This window comes from Oryctolagus cuniculus, chromosome 4 (assembly GCF_964237555.1).
Source record: "Oryctolagus cuniculus chromosome 4, mOryCun1.1, whole genome shotgun sequence".
NCBI classification, from domain to species: domain Eukaryota; kingdom Metazoa; phylum Chordata; class Mammalia; order Lagomorpha; family Leporidae; genus Oryctolagus; species Oryctolagus cuniculus.
In genome coordinates, this window is record NC_091435.1 from 92,795,748 (window position 1) to 92,809,464 (window position 13,717).

Below are 13,717 nucleotides of genomic sequence, written 5' to 3' on the forward strand. Positions count from 1 at the left end.
ATCTTATTCCTCACTGAGGGTTGACTAGACATGGAGAAAAGAAAAAGCCCAGAGGACGGACCTATCTTCAGCCTCAGAAGACGGAGTCACAAGTCTACACATCTGAGGAAGACATCACCATGGCAGAGGCGTCTGATTTCCCCACACAGAAAAGCACCGTCTCATCGACCTCACCTTCAGCAGCATCTGGTATTTCATCAGTCTTTGGCTTGGTCCTCGAAGATACTTAAAAAGAGGCAGATTGTGACCCAGCTGGCGCTGGCATACCTTTAAAAGTCAAACAGAAACAACACGGCACGAAATAAACAACACGCGCACAGCGAAAACGGAAGTATTCAGACACAAGAAACAACCGGGCTGGTCACGCGCTAGATGGGCGCCTGTGCTGCTGGTTCCACAAAGTGACGGGCTGCTCAGTCCCTGGGGAACAGCTCAGTCCCTGGGGAGCAGTGTGTGGAAGGAAGGGGCATGGCCTGGCAGTGAGGGAAGCGGGACCATCTTCTCCTGCTCCAGAGGGGGTCTGCAGGACAACAGTGTGGTATTTCCGGTCCCCCTGGACAGGGGGCAGCCTGCCCTCAAGTTGGGCGGCTGCATCTACTCAGGTGGCTTTGAGTCTGGAGGGTCCAGAAGGCTTGTAGGCATCGTTCCAGGGAGACCCTAATTGACCTTTGAGACTTTGTTCCATTTTTTCAGTCCATCCTAGAAGGCATGGCTGGTTTCCTCCCCTGGGTGCTTCTCACAGGCCTGACCTATGGAAGCTTCCAATGTGTAACTTCCCAAGGATGGGAGATTTTTATTCAAACCATGAGGCCGTATTCCTCTGCCTAGCTCATACTTTTGATTTCTCTAAAACTTTGATGTCAGTAAGTATTTTCGGGAGAAAATTATTTATGGGAGGCTTTATAAGGCAAACATTACCCCAAAGTAGGCACAGTCTTGACATTCTTGCCAAATTGCTCTAGCTCGGGGCAGATTCTTATGGTATTTAAAATATATTTGAAGATCTTCTTTCTGAGTGGGAAAAAAATAGAATTAATTAATTCTATTAATTAATCAGGAAGCATTTTTAAGTAAGTGGAAAGGATAACACAACTGAGTCACTCATTGAACAAGCCAGATTATTTCAATATGTAAGGAACTATGCATGCACACTAAACAAACTTATGTCGGTGGGAGTGTATGATGGGCTATCAACAACCCAGCATACTGAACAGGCAATTGTGGGGGCATCTATAAGGGCTGCTGGCAAATAAAAAAGTACTTTCAAGAACAGGAATGGTTTTTTAAGATTTATTGATTTATGTGAAAGGCAGAGTTACAGAGGGAGAAGGAGAGAGATCTTCCATCTATTGGTTCACTCCCTAAATGGCTGCAATGGCTGATGCTGGACCAGGAGCCAGAAACCCCATCCGAGTCTCCCACAAGGGTGGCAGGAGTCCAAGTGTCCAAGTACGTGGACCATCTTCCACTGCTTTCTCAGGTGCATTAGCAGGGATCTGGATCAGAAGTGGAAAATCCAGAACTTGAACTAGCGATCATATGGGATGCTGGTGTTGCAAGCAACAGCTGAATCTGCTGTGCCACAATGCTAGCCCTTAGGTTTTTATTTTTACCCTTCCTCCCCTGTTCTTTGTTCAAAACACCAACATTTCTCCCTAGAGTTCTTCATTGAAAAATAAAATGGACAGGAAAAAAATGCCAGTGGCTGATGGTTCCTCTCTTCTCTCTCCCACCCTCTTTGTATTACAACCATCATGATGCCAACCCTACAAGAAACCCAAGAAACAACCTATGGGAACACCCCAGAAGTAAAATGTGGCCATGTGACAACAAACGGAGATCTAAGTCATATGGGCAACAGGTGAAGTGGCCAGCTCTCCCTCCCATGTCACGTTCAACCTGCAGCACAGGTTCTGAAACAGGAACAGTTATGTCACTGCTGAATTTCAGAGCTGGAGACTGTGCTGAGCAGCCAATATCCTCATTATACCAAAGACCCTAAGAGGTGGGCACACAGATGAAAGGGACACCCCAATCCTGCGGAGTCAGCTTGCCAGCTTCTAGGTTTCCATCAGGGAGCTTGGTCCACAGCAGCTGCACTGGCCACAGAACCCACGCTGCTGTCACAGAGAATCCCATGTGCCACCTCCTTGCAGACTTGTGTCCCTTTCTTCCTGCTCAGACCAACTCTTTTTTTTTTTTTAAGCTACAGCATCACTACATGTCAAATCCATGTCACGAGTACTTCATTTGTCCACAAATGTTCATTTTTTAAAGATTTATTTATTTATTTATTTGAAAGTCAGAGTTACACAGAGAGAAGGAGAGGCAGAGAGAGAGAGAGGTCTTCCATTCGCTGGTTCACTCCCTAAATGGCCGCAAAGGCCGGAGCTGGACCGATGCAAAGCCAGGAGCCAGGTGCTTCCTTCCAGTCTCCCATGAGGGTGCAGGGGCCCAAGCACTTGGGCCATCTTCTACTACTTCCCCAGGCCATAGCAGACAGCTGGATCAGAAGTGGAGCAGCCAGGACTCGAACCAGCGCCCATATAGGATGCCGGCACTGCAGGCAGCAGCTTTATCCACAGTGCCAGCCCCAGACCAACGCTTGGTTTCAGAGCTATCTAATGAGAGTCTTTGATGTGCCAGGCATTGTGCACAGTTCATTTGCTAACCTCAATGGTTAATTTAGCATAGTAGCCTGGGTGTAAGGGCCATTCCTGCCAAACTAAGGCAAAGTCTATATGACACCATGAATTGATTAAGGCATCTTATCCACATTTGGTCTGGCAGAGCACAGACATTGCCCAAAAGCTCCTAAAGAGCTTACAGTTCCACCACTTTCAACACTCACCCACCAGAAGATGCTTAGCAGCGGGAAGAGACTTGGGAGACGCAACCTCCCATCCAATGTAACATCCTCGACCGTCAACCACCTTTGGCCAAGCTCTCCTAGTAACTGAGGGATCTGGTTCTACTGGCAGATGCTAGGCTGCAACCAGCCTTCCGGAAACCCTCACCCCTTGGTTCTGACTCTGACTCTACCCTTCAGCAACACAGAACATCATAGGCTTTCGAGTATCAAAATACCACTCTTGTTTTAGAGAAAGGATATACACTAATCAGCAATATAGGAAAATGCTTGGTTCTCCCTCACTCCCTTAGAGAATAAACCAGAAGGCTCTAAAATTGATGGGAAAAACTCATTCACTAAAGGAGACATGAGTGCTGATGGATTAAGACTGTGGGCTCTGGGATAGGATGGTCCAGGTTCAGCTCTTGGCTTTGTCAATTACAAACTACATGGCCTGAGATTACGTACTTAACCTTCCTAGCTTCAGTCTATGCACAAGTGGGCTTATAACAGCAATCAACTCCTATAAGCATTGGGAGATTAAATGAGATAATATACAGAAACAAATGCCCATATAAACAGAGTACTCAAAAAACAGTAGCTATTGTCAAAGTACTTCTTACTTTAAAGGAACTTCCTATAAGTTTGTTTCCCATAACAACTTTACATATTGATACTCTTAGGCCTGTTGCATGGAGGAAGAAAGTGAGATTCCAGGGGCTGGCATCATGGCGTAATGGGTTAAGTCACTGCCTGCAACGACAACTCATATGGACGCCAATTCGAGTCTTGATTGCTCCACTTCCAATCCAGCTCCCAGCTAATATGCTAATGCAGTGGAAGATGGCCCAACTCTTTTGGCCCCTGCACCCATGTGGGAGACCCAAAAGAAGTTCCTGGCTCCTGGTTTTGGCCTGACCCAGCCCTGGCCATTGCAGCCATTTAGGGGAGTGAACCAGGTGAACCAGTGGATAGAGGATCTCTCTCTCTCTCTCTCTCTCTCTCTCTCTCTCTCTAACTTTGCCATTCAAATACATAAAAAAATGAATCTTTAAAAAAGAGAGAGGGAAAGAGGTTCCAAGGATTTAAGTGCTTTCCATGAAGTCATACAGGTAGCAAGTGGCTCACCTTGGATGAGAGTTTCTGTATTCCAAGTGCCAGCCTAGGGCACTTTCCATTTGGCCAGGTGAGATTTCAGGGCATGGAACCCGAAAAGTATGTTAGTTTATGCTACCTAGAGCACCACCTCTGGGGAAGACTCCTCCTGGGTGATACAGGCTTTGGGGTCTGATGAAAATATTTGGCCACAAGAATATCCCAGAAGTCATTTCAAGGTCAGTGGGATTCTGCCAACATGATTCAGAAAATGTAAACTGCTGTAGAAAGGGTGAAGAGCCTCTCAAAATGGCCAACTCCCTCCAAGAATCCTCTGAGATTAGATAATTGTGCTTTTAATTACTCCATTTGTTCTAAGAATAACTATGTACTTGTTAAGAATTTATTACCTATGTTTTACCTCTCACATTGTAAATCATGCAGGAACAGATATAAAGTTTTCAGTCTAAATTAATGATTTCCACGGTTCCTCCCAACATAGGGGAAACCAAAAATTTCCATAAAACTTTAGGAGAAGAACTTTTTCAAGAAAAATGTTGTGTACAGTCGCCACCTGCAGTGCCAGCATCCCATATGGGCACCTGTTCGAGTCCTGGCTGCTCAATTCCCATCCACCACTCTGCTACGGTCTGGGAAAGCAGTAGAGGATGGCCCAAGTGCTTGGGCCTCTGCACCCACATGTGAGACACGTAAGAAGCTCCTGGCTCCTGGCTTCGGATTGGCACAGCTCCAGCCATTGCAGCCATTTGGGGAGTGAAGCAGCAGATGGAAGACCTTTCTCTCTTTCTGCCTCTGCCTCTCTGTAACTTTGCATTTGAAACAAATAAATAAATCTTAAAAAAAAGAAAAAGAAAAAAATTTTAGTGCAATTCCCTCACTCTTTCCTTGCAGTTAAATAATTTTTTGTGATTATATTCATATTTTCCCAGAAGACTTTAGGCCTTTTCTCATTTAACAATTCAAATAACCTTTGAATAAATGGCATAAGAAATCATAAAATATTTATAAAATCTGAAACTAGATTTCATTTTGTCGCTCCCCGTCTTCGTGGAGGAATGACACTGGACCCTGCGCTGTTCTTTTGTCTGCTCGGCCCTTCCCGGGTTTGCTGCTGGTTCTTCCCGGGTTGGCTACCGTCCCTTCCACCTCCGTGGAAGGGCGGTTCCCCCTGGCCACTTTCCCCACTTCCGCAGGGGAGCGGCACACCGCCGGCCGGCTCTCTCGGGGGCTGCACAGGTGTTCCTTCAGATGTTCCCTTTAGATGTTCCTGGTGCATGTTGTCTCTCTCCTCCTTTATAGTCCTCTTCCACCAATCCCAACTCTGCTACCCACACGCCGAGTATGCTGCTCTCCTCCAATCAGGAGTAGGTCCTACAGTTTATTGGTTGAACTGGAGGCAGCTGTGTAGAAGCTGTTTCCCTTCTCAGCGCCATATTGTGGGAGAGCAGATGCATAGAATAAGTCTTAATTCCAGTAACTTAGTCTAGTCCGAGTTGCTCCCCACACATTTTTTTAAAGATTTATTTATTGGGACCAGTGCAGTGGCTTGAAGGGCAAAGCTGCCGCATGTAGTGCTGGCATCCCCTATGGACACCTGTTCAAGTCCTGGCTGCTCCCTTTCTGATCCAGCTCTCTGCTATGGCCTGGGAAAGCAGTAGAAGATGGCCCAAGTGCTTGGGCCCCTGCACCCATGTGGGAGACCCAGAAGAAGAACCTGGCTCCTGGCTTTATATTGGCCTAGCTCCAGCCATTGCAGCCATATAGGGAGCGAACCAGTTGATGGAAGACCTTTCTTTCTCTGTCTCTGCTTCTCTGTAACTCTGCCTTTCACATAAATAAAAGGATTTATTGATTTATTTGAAAGGCAGAGTTAGAGAGAGAGAGAGAGAGAGAGAGACAGAAAGACGGAGAGAACTCTTCCATCCACTGGTTCACTCTCCAAATGGCTACAAAGGTCAGAGCTGGGCCAGGCCGAAGCCAGCAAGGAGCTTCTTTCAGGTCTCCCATGTGGGTGCAGGGACCCAAAGACTTGGGCCATCCTCCACTGATTTCCCAGGCACATTAGCAGGGAGCTGGATCAGAAGTGGAACAGCTGGAACTTGAACCAGGGTCCACATGGGATGCTGGCACCACCGGCGGCACTTTACCTGCTATGCCACAGCACTGGCCCCTGAAACTAGATTTCTTATCAGCAGCTTAATGAGAATACAAAAGTACAAAATAGTACAAAACAATGTGCAATTCAATAAAGAAGTGAACCAAAATTTTTTTAAAGATGTATTTATTTATTGGAAAGGCAGAGTTACAGAGAGAGGGGAAGAAATAGATCTTTAACTGCCAGTTCACTCCCCAAATGGCTGCAACAGCTGGGGCTGGGCCAGGCTGAGGCCAGGAACCAACAGCTTTATCCGTATCCATGTGGATAGCATGGCCCAAGCACTTGGGCCATCTTCCACTGCTTTTCCAGGCACATTAGCAGGAAGATGGATGGAAAGTAGAGCAGCTGGAGCCCCAATCAGTGCTCCTATGGGATGCTGGCATCGCAGGCAGTGACTTAATCTGCTGTGCAGGCCCTAGAAGTGTACCAAATAGAGTATAAAACCATTTGTATTTTATCTTGAGTTTTGGCACTTGAGAAAGCCTGTGATAGGGGCCGGCGCTATGGCTCACTTGGCTAATCCTCCACCTGTGGCACCGGAATCCCATATGGGCGCCATGTTCTAGTCCTTCTTCCAGTCCAGCTCTCTGCTGTGGCCCAGGAAAGCAGTGGAAGATGGCCCAAGTGCTAGGGCCCTGCACCCACATGGGAGACCAGGAAGAACCACCTGGCTCCTGGCTTCGGAGTGGCCATTTGAGGGGTGAACCAATGGAAGGAAGACCTTTCTCTCTGTCTCTCCCTCTCACTGTCTGTAACTATTCCTCTCAAATAAATAAATAAATAAATAATATTTAAAAAATAAAAATGAAAAAAAAAAAAAGAAAGCCTATGATAAGGCTGTGAAGAATTGAAAACCCACACAGGGCCATGGCAGGGCACTGAGGTGTTAAGACTGTATCTCTGTTATATCAAATATCTTGAAACTGGGGGTTTTGGTTTGCTTGCTTTCATTTTAAATTAAATATTCCTCTTAGACTTGTCTGCCAAAATTAGAGTGTTTACACACTTTTAAGTTGATTGATCTGTTTTCCTGGAGTCACAAAAAGAAAACCGCAAAAAGAATTGGGGAGTTAGGACCAGTTGCAAAGGAGAATAAATGGGAAAGCTTGAGGAAGTAGGGGGCACCAGGATCACGGGCATGGTCATCCTAAGGTGTTGGGTAAGACCCAGTCCCTCCTGGCCCAAACAGCCCAGCCCGTTCATTGCCCAAAGCAGGAGTAGAGAAATTGCAAGAGGGAAGAAGACAGAGCGGTGGGGAAAGGGAAAAGGTTGGAGTAGGGCATGGCCTTCACATACTGGGTGCTAAGCATAAAAGGGGCTGCAGATGTAAACATCTCCAATCACCCTCTCTGCTGTAAAAACCAAAGAGAATATGTTTTCTGAGCTTTTTGGGCTTGCTCCCCTTGAGAGCTGTAACACAACTTCTGGGTGGGACTTGAAGCCTGCTGTGTGGTTCTTGTCAGAAACATAGCTCAGTTGTTCACATGAGGACTCTCTGCTTTGGGGGCCCTAAGGGCCAGGCTTCCATTTTCATAGGGCTTTACAGGAAGTGAGGCTCCCAGGTGCTCAGTGTGGGCAGTAGAACTCTACTCGTTCTCAAACTCAACGGAGTGGGAGTGAGGTCGAGTTGGGAGGTCAACAGCACTGCAAGACTCTTGGCTCGAATTCAAAAGACAGAGTCAAATCTACTCTTTTAGTAAATTTCTCGTCGACAACGCAGTATTGTTAACCACAGTCAGCATGCTGTGCGTGCATGTCTCCAGAACGTACTCATCTTCTAACTGGAAGATTATACTCTTTGCCGACATCTCCCCTTGTCCCTGTCCTCTAGCCCCTGGCTACCATCTTTATATTCTGATTCTCTGAGTTCAGCTTTTCAGATAACACACACACACACACAATATGAGAGGTGACTGATGTCTTCATTAGGCTGATTGTGGTAATCACTTTAATTACACAGATATCAAATCATCATGTTGTACACCTTGAGTGTATGCAGTTTTATATGTCACTTATCCTTAAATAAAGACTGGAGGTCAGGGAAATATACAGGAGTGGGGAATGTCTGTCCCACAGGCTATGTAAGACCCACAAAATCACTTGGTGTGGCCCTGCTAAGGCAACCCTAGGTGAGACTCAAAATTCAATAAATCTATAGCAGGCTAACTTTTAAGTTGATAATTTTGTGCGGCTCACAAGTGATGTTATAAATACCCACATGACCCTTGGCAGAAGAAAGGTTCCCCACCCCTGGGGTCCTTTGTGTTTTCACTTGCCCTTACCCCCTATGCAGAAAAGTGAGGGTCAACTTGAATCACGCGGCTGTTTGGATCTAGTAGGAGGACAGACTTACTCTATTGATAAAGCAATGTGCCAGAAGGTCAGGGTTTTCAGTGCATTTTTCCAACTCTTTCAGGAAAGTCCTAGGGAAATACAAACATAATAATGTCTTGACTTTCATACACACGAGGCTTAAAAAAGTTTAAGTAAAATCATACAACTTTAAGAGGTGCCTAGAAAAATGCTATTCTTCAGCCTTCATTACTCTTGACTCATTTTCCACACACTTATTTGGAAGAAAAAATGTATCCTGTATTTGTGTGTGTACTATGATTACTTTGAAACCACCCTCAGACAGCTCTAAGCTCTGGCCATAGCCAGACCAGATACACTGATGCTCCTCACTACGCAAAAATAACATTCACAGGAACTGCTGTTGCTTTGTTAATAATCACTGAGAGCCCACTTAGGCCAGACATAAGCTAAGTGCTTCCCAAATGATATCTCATTTAATCCTCAACCAAACTCTGCAAGATAATGTGTTTTTGTTGTTGTTATTGATTTAAAAAAATTTTTTTGAAGGTAGAGGGGCAGAGAGAAAGACATATAGACTGAAAAAGAGGGCTCTCATCCACTGGTTCACCTCTCAGATGCCCACAACAGCCTGGACTGGGCAGGGCTGAAGCTAGGAACTCAATCCAGGTCTCCCATATAGGTGGCAGGAACCCAATTAATTAAGCCACCTCTGCTACCCACCTCACCCTGCCCCCAACCCTGAGCTAGAGTAAGAAGCCAGAGACAGGCATGGAACCTAGGCATGCACACTAGGTATGCTAACTGCTAGGCCAATCACCTGCCCCAAGATAGGGCTTTTATAAACATGAAACCTGAAGACCCAAAGATTGAATAACTTCTCCAAGGAAAGCGGCAGAAAAGGGCTTCCATTTCAGTTTTGCATCTGAGCAGCAGACAAGGGATTGTGGAAGGAAGCAACTGAGGTTCTTTCTCCTTCCATAGTAGTCATATGATCTTGGGGGTCCTCACCTAAGTAAACTGAATCAAGAAGCGGGAGTTTCCTTATGTGCAAAATGAATGGATTAAGGGTGGCGTAGTGGGTAAAGCCACCGCCTACAGTGCCGGCATCCCACATGGCTGCCAGTTCGAGTCCCAGCTGCTCCACTTCCAATCCAGCTCTCTGCTATGGCCTGGGAAAGCAGTGGAAGATGGCCCAAGTCCTTGGGCCCCTGCACCCACGTGGGAGACCCAGAAGAAGCTCCTCGCTCCTGGCTTTGGATCAGCACAGCTCCAGCCATTATAGCCAATTGGGGAGTGAACCATTGGATGCAAGACCCCCCCCCTCTCTCTCTGCCTCTCCTTTTCTCTGTGTGTAACTCTGACTTTCAAATAAATAAATAATCTTTTTTAGAAAAATGATCAGATTGAAAAATTATTTCCAAACTTCCTTCCCTCCAGTTCTCTAGAATGCCACACCCACAAAGTCCTGGGTTAAGAGGACAACATGTGTGACCAGCTAACATTGTCTAACACCTAGCACCGCCCTGTGATAATAGGAATGTGGACATGTGTCTTGGTCATCCTTGTATTCCCAATGCTGAGCACAGTGCCTGGCATGGAACAGGTGCTCATTAAATACTGAAACATGAGTAACTAAAGGAGCAAAGGAACACACAACTCAGTGCCACACCGAAGCCTGGCAACCAGCACATGCTCCGCTGATGTCTTGTTCCTTCTTCCTCTGTGGTCCTGCGGGTCTGATCCCCTCCTCCTCACCCCATCCCACGCCAATTCAAGCCACTGACTCCAAACCATGTGCTAAAGAAAGTGCTAAGCACTTTCTCCTCCAAATGCCATCAGTCTGATTTCCACCCTCTTAGCATGTTCCCTTCCTCGTGATGATGTGAAGTATTATATACCTGTTGTGAAATTCATAAAGTTCTCTAATATTCCCAAAGAGAAAGTCCTTGTTATTCTGAAGAACGTCTGGAATCAGATGCTTCAGCCAAATAAAGTCCATTGGAGTGATATATCCCTGAGGAAGTGGAAACAAAATAGAAAGAGATGGTTTGAATCAGCCACTCCAAGAACCAAACTCTACCAGTCGGGGAATACAGCACACATCTTTCCTACAGGCTATACTATCAACACACTTTTTTCTGATATCATTTTCCTCATGTGTCCATCTTCAGAAGAAGATGGTTTAATGGCAATGATAATAAAATGGCATTTTTATGGGAAGAATGAATGATTTTAAAATGTTTATATGGTATGGAAATGTGAAATTTATATGGTATGGAAATGTGAAATTTATATGGTATGGAAATGTGAAAGAAAGGAAAAATTTACCTATCATTTTATGATTTGATGCAATTATGTCTTCATGAATTTAAAACATTCATTTTCTCTAGTTCCCAACACATTACATACATAATTTTGCAATTTTTTTCTATATACATTTTAGAGCACTTGTTAATATTGGTACATATTATCCCAAATCATTATTTTAAACAGTTGAGTAACATCTAACACGTACATCATGCTTTATTACCTGTTCCCTCTTTTTATTGGACATTTGAGTTGCTTCCGGAATTTTATTGTAAAAATATGCTATAAGAAGTAACTTTAAAATACAGCTTTTTCCTTAGGATTATTCCCTAAGGAAAGAGGGAGAACTATGCATTTGTACTCTATTCCTTACGATTATTCCCTAAGGAAAGAGGGAAAAAATGCTACTTTAAAAAGCAGAAAGTCTTTCCTTATTAAACTATCAAAAACATTTAAGTTATAATATCCTTTGCTGGCAAGCATATGGTGAACCAGTGGGGCATTGCTGGAATCAGTATGAATTGGCACAGTCCTCATGAATCAAGAGCCGTTACATGTCCTTATTCTTACTAGAGAGCCCCTTGTGATATTAGAAGATATGAACCCCTGTGGGAATTCTAGAGACATGAGGCAATTATTTTGAGTCTCTTTGTGCAGCAAAACTTCTCCAGTTTGCATAAATGTTTAACACCCCCCACCAATCTACTTACATCAATTATGCTCTTAATTTCTTTTATGTAAATCTCTTCTGTCTCAAGCAAGTCACGTACAATGCGTCTGAATCGCAGCAGCAGGTGGAAAGTTGAAAGACAGAGAGAGATAAGGGAAGGGGAGAGTGCTCTTTTAGAATTATTTTGGAATAATGCTCATCAATCCAGTCCCCCTTAGTGGCTCATCTAGTAGGTTCTGGTGAGTTCCCTCTGAACCACTGAACACTCCAGGTCAGCATCTCACAAAAGCACACTCTGGTCACACTGGTCTTGAGAAAAGGCAGTGAGGTTAGAGGACTCAAAATCCATTACAGCAGCCAGGGAATGAGCTGCCCCTGAGTGGGCCATGCGGCTTGGCGGTCAGCAGGGCAGATGATGGAATCAGAAATACCACGCTTGGATTCTCAGTCATCCTTGCCTGACCTCTGCATTGTCCATGTGGTGTCCTAGATCTTCCCTCCTGATTTCTGTTGTTCCATTGCTCATATCAAGATCTTTGCTAAACATATGTGTATTCTGTTGCACGTGGGGTTAGATGGGTTCTGGTCAGGCCTCCTTCCTCTGGCACTGAGTATTTTCATAGGATTTCCTAAGCCAGAAAGACACGAGATCTGCTTACTTTTCTAGAGGTAGGCAATTGGTGTTATGTTATGAGCAGGATTTGAAGATAGCCCGTAAGAATCCTGGCCCCTGGTATATACACACATCTCCGAGTTAGTCGATCAAACACTAACACAGGTACTGCTGTGAAGGGATAGTGCTCTTCAGCTGACTTTAAGACAGGTACCCGGCCGATGCCGCGGCTCACTAGGCTAATCCTCCACCTTGCGGTGCCGGCACACCAGGTTCTAGTCCCGGTCGGGGCGCCGGATTCTGTCCCGGTTGCCCCTCTTCCAGGCCAGCTCTCTGCTGTGGCCAGGGAGTGCAGTGGAGGATGACCCAAGTACTTGGGCCCTGCACCCCATGGGAGACCAGGATAAGTACCTGCCTCCTGCCATCAGATCAGCGCGGTGTGCCGGCCGCAGCGCGCCAGCCGTGGCGGCCATTGGAGGGTGAACCAACGGCAAAAAGGAAGACCTATCTCTCTGTCTCTCTCTCACTGTCCACTCTGTCTGTCAAAAAAAAAAAAAAAAAAGAATTTACTCTTTGAGCTCTACAAAAAAAAAATAGTATGACTACTTGAACAAACAAGATGTATGTATAAATATAAGTAAAATTGTACATACTTAGAATATGCATGCATAATAGTGTCTTAAGTTCTTTTTTTTAAAGATTTATTTTGTTTATTTGAAAGACAGTTACACAGAGAGGTAGAGACAGAGAGAGAGGTCTTCCATCTGCTGGTCCACTCCCCAGATGGCCGCAACGGCCGGAGCTGTGCTGATCCAAAGCCAGGAGCCAGGAGCTTCTTCCAGGTCTCCAATGCAGGCGCAGGGGCCCAAGAACTTGGGCCATCTTCTACTGCTATCTCAGGCCATAGCAGAGAGCTGGATCAGAAGTGGAGCAGCCAGGATATATGGAACAGCCAGTCCATATGTGATTCCGGTGCTTCAGGCCAGGGAGTTAACCCGCTGCACCACAGCGCCAGCCCCAAGTTCTTAAATTCTTAAGACACTATTAACAGTGCCTGTTTTTGAAGAGCTGTACTAAAGGCTAGAATATGGAGAAGGAGAATTTCTCCATTTTCCTCTACCCCTTTCCATAATGTTTGGTTTTATAAAACAAATGAGATATGGACTGCTTTTATAATTAAAAGAAATGGCTCACATGACATTTGAAAATGAATGTTACTGAAAGTAGTGACAGGTAAACTCCATTTGAGAGCTATAAGTAAATCATGCAATGTATGTAGTTTATAATCTAACATTTATTCTTTCTTAAAATGACAGTTTTTGTAGCTGTTCATCAATGCCTGTTAAAAGGCAAGACTTACAAATGGCACACACATAGACAGAAGATAAAATGTCAAGAAGGAAAACAACTTCCAAGAAGCTACTTAGCTTGAAGGTGCATTAGAGGTTGCTGTGCTTTCTACAAATTGTCCTGGAACAAGAGAGTTGCTATGTCAGAAGAGAAGACGGGCCTCGAGAGAAATCTGCTCCTGCGATCCACGACCCCTAGCAGAACGAGGGCAGCAGTTAAGTATTCATGGAAAACCGAGCACAAGGAACCTCTCCCGTGCCCTCATGACACTGGGCTTGAGCAACTTGGTGAGGCCGCCCAATGATGCACTAACGATGAAATGAAGTCAGAAGGTAG

The 13,717-nt window shown here is 45.2% G+C and overlaps 1 protein-coding gene across 2 annotated transcripts in view; it reads right to left on the bottom strand.

Annotated features, from left to right (window-relative positions):
- The window catches only part of MCF2L2 (MCF.2 cell line derived transforming sequence-like 2), a 258,920-nt gene that overhangs the window by 36,794 nt on the left and 208,409 nt on the right, over positions 1-13,717 (bottom strand). For both annotated transcript variants that reach the window (XM_070072393.1, XM_070072394.1), the window contains exons 16-20: positions 11,459-11,525; positions 10,340-10,455; positions 8,479-8,548; positions 919-1,011; positions 175-267 (exon numbers count right to left, since the gene is read on the bottom strand). In XM_070072393.1, the coding sequence (XP_069928494.1) occupies positions 175-267; positions 919-1,011; positions 8,479-8,548; positions 10,340-10,455; positions 11,459-11,525 (439 nt within the window). The remainder of the gene's footprint in view (positions 1-174; positions 268-918; positions 1,012-8,478; positions 8,549-10,339; positions 10,456-11,458; positions 11,526-13,717) is intronic.